We start from the raw sequence: 6,764 nt of genomic DNA, 5'->3' as shown, positions 1-6,764 counted from the left end.
GTCCTGGGGACCCTTCCGCCCACGCACCCCCTTTCCCTGCCGCCCCCCAGCCCACAAAGGCCCAAGGGGTGAGGAAATGGGCCCCACATTGAGGCGACCCCCTACCCTCCCGAAAACGGGGAGGGCCGGTGTGACCTTCTCCTCACGAGTGCAGAGGGCTGTGGGGCCAGTACCTGCCCTCATGTCAGCTGGGGAGCTGCCACGTTTCGGGGGTTCTTTGGGCAGCGGGAAGGGGAGATGCCAGCACCAGGGCCCACGCCGGTGGGTAGAGCTGTCCCGCTGGGTCGTCCCGCTGGGTGCTCCCCCCCTGCCACCCTGAAAATGGCACCAGGGAGTCGCCAAGTCAAACCCGGGGCCAAGGAAGGGGTAGCACTGCCAGGAGGGCAAACCGGAGTCCCAACCTCTGAGATTAGGCAGCAGTGCTGCCTAAAGCAGGGCCAAAACCTTCCACACACCAGCTGCCCCCGTAGCTCAGCCTCCTCCCACCTCTGAGCTATGGGGCAGCAGCAGCACCTGCCCCCCAACCACCCCAGGAGGGTGCCTGCGGGGTCAGGGAAGCTCTTACCTCCCGCTCCCCGGTGCAGTGGTTGGCCTTGCTCATGCTTGGGGGACTAAAGGGGTGATTTGGAACTAAAATTCAATCTTTTCTTCCCCTAGATCACAGCGCAGAGCAGCTCCTGGCACCACCGAGCCAAACTGGATTTCACCCAGTGATCTGTAAGGTGAGATGCTGCGTCCCCCTGCTCTGTCCCCCAGCTGTTCAAGACCACATGGGGCCACCAAAACTGCCTAAGCCGCCTTCCAAAAGGTTTTGTGTCTTAATGGGATATTTGCCAGCAAATTCAAGCCACAAATGCTTTTTTTTTTTTTTTTTTTGTGAAGGTGTTTGAAGTCCTTGAATTTACCCTTTGGCCACCTTAAATCTAGTTTCTAATCCCTGGCACAGTTAATCAAATCCACAGTGGTTTGAATTATGAGATGTCTCAGGGGGATTTATAGCTTGTATTGCTGATTATACCTTGACTTTATTATATTGCAAATATCTAACTTATGGTCACGGCTGACATTTACAATCCTCAGGTAGGTGCTTAGGATAACTTTTAGGAGCTCCAAATGTAATTGGAAGTGACTGATGGGCCTGTCACCATAGATAAACATGTAATCTGTAAAACGTTAATGCTCTTAAGACAGGCAGAGAGCAGGCAGAATAGGTGAAAAGGGTGGGTCAGCCTTAAAAAAACTAAAATAATGTTGGGTGTATTGCTGAGCAAGGCTCCGGGATGCCTGGTCTGGCTGAGACATCCCTGCCTGGGAAGGGGTTTCTGGCTTGTTGGTCTCCAGCAAATACCAGGATTTAGATCTTTGTTCCTTCTTGCTCTCAGCTGAAGCTTTTCAGGGTTTGAAACAGCCCTGGGGAGGGGAGGAAGGGGTGATAAATAGAAATCAGGGTACTCACAGAACTGACACCTGCCTCCCTGGATTGCGGAGGCAGGTTTATCCCTGTGGCTCTTTTGGACCTGACCAGCGGCTTCTCTGTTTTGGAGGAGCAGCGAGTCCCACGTGGGCACGTGCCCCTCAGCGAGCATGACGAGCGAGGTGGTGGAGAATGAGTTTGAGTTTTACTCCAAGGCGGAGAAGTACTGGAAGGACGTGCCTGCCACGGTGGACGGCATGCTGGGGGGCTACGGCCACATCTCCAGCATCGACATCAACAGCTCCAGAAAGTTCCTGCAGAGGTTTCTGCGGGTAGGTGGCACAGTCTGTCATGCTCCCAAAACCCCATCCTTCTCCCAGCACAAAGCTGGGCTCTCCCCTTTGGGTTGCTCTGTGGGATCCTCTGTTGCATGCGTGCTGGGAGACCCTGCAGTGTCCCCCCCATACCCCAGCTCCATTCTGCTTGGTTGCCCCATTTCTCCTCTGTGGGTACCTTACTGTGGGATTCAGCCCCTTGTGGTTGTTGTTCCAGGACGGCCCCAACCGGACGGGGACAACCCGCGCTCTGGACTGCGGAGCAGGCATCGGCCGGATCACCAAGCGGCTGCTGCTGCCCCTCTTCAAAACGGTGGACATGGTGGACGTGACAGAGGACTTCCTCACCAAGGCCAAGAGCTACCTGGGAGAGGAGGGCAGGCGGGTACGCAACTACTTCTGCTGCGGCCTCCAGGACTTCAGCCCCGAGCCAAACTCCTATGATGTCATCTGGATCCAGTGGGTCATCGGTGAGGGTCACTCGGTTCACAGGGGTCTCAGCAGCCTGTCCTCCATCCAGCTTCCCCCAAGGGGCTGGTGCCCCACACACTGGGGGGAGCTTTGGGGAGAGCAGCTTGAGGTTTGCATGAAGGATGAACATCACATCATGGGTGGGTAGCTGTGTTGGGGACCTGCCCTCCATGGGCACAAGGGCATTGCACTGTGGGGTCTTCCCCCCCCAAGCCCTTGGAGGCCAGGGCAGAGGGGTGGGTTGGATGGAGTTGGATAGAGCCCGTGGGACACAAGGTGGACACCCCCAAGCTAAAGCTTTCACCTGCAAATGGCTCAAGTATTTGGCTGCATGTATCAGGAGGGTTCCCAACCGCAGGCTCCTAGTCTCCTCCCCTCGTATCACGTGCTGCCTGAGGGCCCTGCCGCAGTCACCCCGTGCCCTCTAACACCCACTCTGCCTCTCCAGGACACCTCACCGACAACCACCTCTCTGACTTCCTGAAGCGCTGCCGTGCCGGCCTGCGGCCCAACGGCATCGTGGTCATCAAGGACAACATGGCTCAGGAGGGCGTGATCATGGACGATGTGGACAGCAGCGTCTGCCGGGACCTGGATGTGGTCCGTAAAATCATCCGCCGAGCTGGGCTGCACCTCCTGGCCGAGGAGCGCCAGGAGAACTTCCCCGATGAGATCTACCATGTCTACACCTTCGCCATGAGATGAAGGTGGCAGGAGAAGGTCTCTCCGGGGCCAGCTCGGAGCACAGGCCAGCACAGTGGTTCCTGCTGGGGCTGGGAGGGGTGAGAACTGTGCCTTCACCGCAGGGTGGTGGATGGCAGCGAGGGTGTCGTGACTCCCTCTCCAGGGCTGGTCACGAGGGCTTTGTCTTCCAAGTTGCTGCTGTTTGTGAAAAAGAGGTGTTTGCCAAATACATTTTCCTGCTGTTGCACTTCTGCACGTGGGCTTTGTTGGATGCAGCGTTGGCCTGATGCCACCTTTGGGGGCTCTGTACAGGAGTAAGAGAGTCTCCCCTCAAGAGGCGTGCTCCATGGGCACCACCAGGTTGCTGACCACACAGGGCTCCTCTTAGCAAAGAGGAGCTTGGAGCACCTCTGGGGGGGTCTGGGCTCCCTTCCTTGCTTGGGTGTTTGACCCTTTCCTGCTCTTGAACTTCTTGCTGCTCTCAGCAACAAGCTGGGTAAGGCAAATGGGAGAAATGTCTGCCATTTCTCTGCGGTGAGTTGGGGAGGCAACATCAGGTTCTGGGGCCTCTCCTTTAAACCCGTGCCCAGGTCTTCCACACATGCAGCAGAAAGGCAGGTGGATGTAATCCTGGGTGCCCCACATCCTCCTCCAGGGATAGGGGTAACCCAGACAAAGCTCTGCAACCCTGGGAGAGAGCTGGTGTGCTCTGGGCATTAACGGGGACCCCCCAGCCCATTACCACCGGCTCATAGTGCTGCAACACTACAGCTGCCCCCATAACACCCCACACCATCACCTGGTTTTGAACATTCCAACCTCCTCCTTGGGCATATCCACATCGTTCTGCCCAAGTCTGGCCCCTGGCTCATGCTGACCTAACTCAACACAACTTGCACAACCACCTGCCAGGTGGGCAAGCCCACACACAGAGCCCAGTTGCAGCCTGTCCCTCTAGCCGGGTTCGCACGCGATTCCCCGCATCCCCACAGAGCCCTCTCCTCTACCCCATCTCCCCTGTGGAAGAAACAAGCCCCTTATCGTTATTATAAAAGGCTTCCTTTAATTGCTCATTTCCCATTCCAGACACCAGGGGGTTTGATCACTTTTTTTTTTTTTAAACATCAATTCATCAAGATGCACAGCTCCACTTCCACAGGGGGGGGAAGATGACCCTTCTGCAGCCAAACTGCCCATGGATTCCAGATCCACCTGCTATAAACTGCACCTGCTCAGAATACATTTTTTTTTTTCATCTTCTCATTCTCTTCTGCATCTGTCCCCCATGACAAACAAACAACAAAAACATGGGGGGGGGCTCAGCTCTGTGGCCAGCCTTTGGCACCTCACAAGGAAGCAGATGCCTAGAAGGGGAAGCCAGACAGCTGTGGCTTGGACATGGGACCTCCATGTGCAGCCCCAGAGTTTGTAGGTTCCAGCAGCAGGTTGGAAGAAAAACCCTGAGTCCTGCTGCGATTTCTTGTTCCTGGGAAGGAGGCCCTGGAGACTGAGGTCCTGGGAGTAGTCAGCAAGGCAGACAGCCAAGGAACGGAGACCGAGGCGCAAGGCACTCAGCAGTTAGCTGCCCATTCCTCGTCCTTGCACAGGCAACACCACTGAAGCCAAAAAATGTCCATTTGTCTGTCTTGGAGGCCAGCACCTCTGAGATGTCCTTGGCGGATGTTTCTCTGCACAGGGAGGATGGGGTGCTCCCAGCAGAAACTCAGAGGGTGCTGAGCAGCCAGCCACCGCTGCACACCCAGCTTCCCCTGACCCCCCAATCCTGATTTCAGAAGCCCCCTCCCACCAGCAGGACCTGAGGCAGGCAACCAGGACACTGATGCCAGCACTCTCCTGGCACAGGGAGCACCTCTTCTCCCAGCACCCCGAGGCATCTCACAACTCCGCCGCTCGCCTAAGGCACTGCGTCACCCACCTCGGAGCCAGCAGGGCTAGAAAGAGAGGGGACAGGCTGCCTGTCTGGTCACAGCACCGCAACCACCCCCCGGATCCTGTCCACCAGGCCTTTTCTTAAAATACACACGAACCAGACCTCTGCCCCAGTATCCATCTCCCTGATGCACAGGGAGCCACGAAGCTCTGCCTGCCTTCCCACCATGTGCCCCAGAGCAACAAGGCCTCCACAGATGCGTGTGCAGTGTCATGCTCAAAAAAAGCACACCTCACAGAAAACGTAGCAGAGACAGACATCACAGGCAGCACCAGCCAAGCTGTGGGCGCGTGGACGGCATGCAGACAGTCCACTTCTTGCAGAGAAAACTGTGCAGAGCAGAGATTTGGTGGCTGTAGGCACACCACGACTGTGGAGGGGGAGACGGAAAGGCATTAGTCAGTGTCAGAGGTCCTCGTGCCCGGCAGCAGTGTGGTCAATGAGGAGGTACCACTTCAGCCTGTCTGGAAGAGGTAAAGCCTTGATTTTGATGTCTACTGGCCACGGTTTAAGGCGCTGCCGGATAAACACTCTGCAGAGATGTTTCAATGCCTGTGGGGAGCGCTCCAGCTGCTTTAGAGAGCAGAAGAGAGTCCTGATCTTTTCCCCGTGGTACCTACAGCTGCTGGTGTTGACCTCAAAGTTGCTGGGCAGCTGGATGGCTTGTGAACTGGCCATCATGAGCTCCAGCAGGGTCTGACCCTTCTGGATGAGGTCTGTAGAGAAGCTGTCATCTTCGGAGACACTGAGGTGTGAGCAGAGGCACTCAAAGACAATGTGGAAGCCTGACCAGCAGGAGGGACCGTGGAGGGAGCAGTTGTAGGCAGCACCCGACTCCAGCAAGAAACGCAGCAGCGGGAAGTGGCGTTTGAAGCTTTTGAAGCAGAGGTGGGTGAGGGACTCAGGGGCCGGGCACTCGCTGGGGTTGGCACCGTGGGCCAGCAGCAGCTGTGTGACACGAAAGCAGAAGCGACTGATCACCTGTGCCTCCTCAGTGTTGCTGCACACCATCTCTCCCAGCAGGAAGATGATGTAGGTGAAGACAGTGTCACCATCTTTGGTGGTGGCCCTGACGTCCGCGCCTGGAAGAAGGGACAGAGACCATAACTGGCATTGCAGACAGCGAGGCCAGGACAGCACTAACTAGCACTGCTGAGCTTTATTCTTGCTCAAGTGGGAACATAAAGGAGTTGGGAGGGCAGCACTCAGTGCTGTAGAACGAATCAGGCAGCACTAGGCCTGCAGGGGCTGTGTGGAGAGGGGAGAATGCTGCCCTCACCTCCTTCCAAGAGGAGACGGATGCTCTCAGTGTTGTGGATCTGGACACCATCACTGCTGGCCAGGGCATGCAACAGTGCTGTCTTTCCTGCAATGGAGCAACTGGTCAGTCAGATGAAAACAGGGTGACACCCTGAAAGGCAGAAAGGAAAACAATCCACCCACCAATGAGATGGCCAAACATGAGGAAGAGACAACCCTTTTTCTGGCAGGCTCCCGCTGTCCCCATGATGGTGCACAGCTATGGGAACAAGGTGACAAGCCACACCTGCAGGGTTGGTGGTGGCCCCAGAGGGTACATGTGCCAGGGCAGAGTGGGTTTTAGAGCATGTCAGCACCCAAGGCTGTGAGGGCACAGCCCCATCCCGTCTCCCCCGGACTGCAGAGAGCTGGTTTCAGCCTCCTTCTGCACCCAACATAGCCAAGATATAAGGAGAAAACACAGAGCACCAGGGAGGTTCTGCACCCAACTTCCAAACCAGCTGACAACCAGAGCGCATTTGCAGCAGCAAGATGCAAGGACCCAGACCCCATGCCCTGCCCTAGCCCACCCATGAGGGCCAACTGCTGGCAGCACCCGGGCTGGGGGAGCTGGATGGGGCACACGGACCGTTTTTGTCAGCTGCATTGA

General features: G+C 56.6%; 2 protein-coding genes across 4 annotated transcripts in view; one reads left to right on the top strand and one right to left on the bottom strand.

The window, feature by feature from the left end:
* The first annotated feature begins 661 nt into the window (after positions 1–661).
* On the top strand, positions 662–3,155 carry NTMT1 (N-terminal Xaa-Pro-Lys N-methyltransferase 1). Of its 2 annotated transcripts, none has more exons than XM_010285082.1 (4): positions 662–722; positions 1,548–1,746; positions 1,967–2,219; positions 2,669–3,155. In XM_010285082.1, the coding sequence occupies exons 2-4, from the start codon at positions 1,585–1,587 to the stop codon at positions 2,923–2,925; spliced, it is 672 nt and encodes a 223-aa protein (XP_010283384.1). In that variant the 5' UTR covers positions 662–722; positions 1,548–1,584; the 3' UTR covers positions 2,926–3,155. The 2 variants fall into 2 exon arrangements, with proteins under 2 accessions (XP_010283384.1, XP_010283383.1); XM_010285081.1 differs by lacking the exon at positions 662–722 and adding an exon at positions 786–808 and having other exon boundaries at positions 1,551–1,746.
* Positions 3,156–5,260: 2,105 nt separating this feature from the next.
* The window catches only part of ASB6 (ankyrin repeat and SOCS box containing 6), a 3,165-nt gene continuing 1,661 nt past the window's right edge, over positions 5,261–6,764 (bottom strand). The window contains exons 4-6 of one of the 2 annotated variants that reach the window (XM_010285079.1): positions 6,744–6,764; positions 6,135–6,221; positions 5,261–5,937 (exon numbers count right to left, since the gene is read on the bottom strand). The exon at positions 6,744–6,764 is cut by the window's right edge and continues 88 nt beyond it. In XM_010285079.1, coding sequence (XP_010283381.1) covers positions 5,261–5,937; positions 6,135–6,221; positions 6,744–6,764 — 785 coding nt within the window. The remainder of the gene's footprint in view (positions 5,938–6,134; positions 6,222–6,743) is intronic. The other variant, XM_010285080.1, reaches the window with a different exon arrangement.

Source organism: Phaethon lepturus, unplaced genomic scaffold, assembly GCF_000687285.1.
Source record: "Phaethon lepturus isolate BGI_N335 unplaced genomic scaffold, ASM68728v1 scaffold34424, whole genome shotgun sequence".
Classification (NCBI taxonomy): Eukaryota; Metazoa; Chordata; class Aves; order Phaethontiformes; family Phaethontidae; genus Phaethon; species Phaethon lepturus.
The sequence above is the reverse complement of the archived record's forward strand: the minus strand, read 5'-3'. Positions and strand labels throughout refer to the sequence as shown.

Bases quoted from the DNA above. Each gene is read 5' to 3' on its own strand.
- NTMT1 (XM_010285082.1), top strand. From the start codon at position 1,585: ATGACGAGCGAGGTGGTGGAGAATGAGTTTGAGTTTTACTCCAAGGCG. The intron at 1,747-1,966 runs GTAGGTGGCACA...TTGTTGTTCCAG, and splicing joins TCCTGCAGAGGTTTCTGCGG to GACGGCCCCAACCGGACGGG. The intron at 2,220-2,668 runs GTGAGGGTCACT...CTGCCTCTCCAG, and splicing joins CTGGATCCAGTGGGTCATCG to GACACCTCACCGACAACCAC.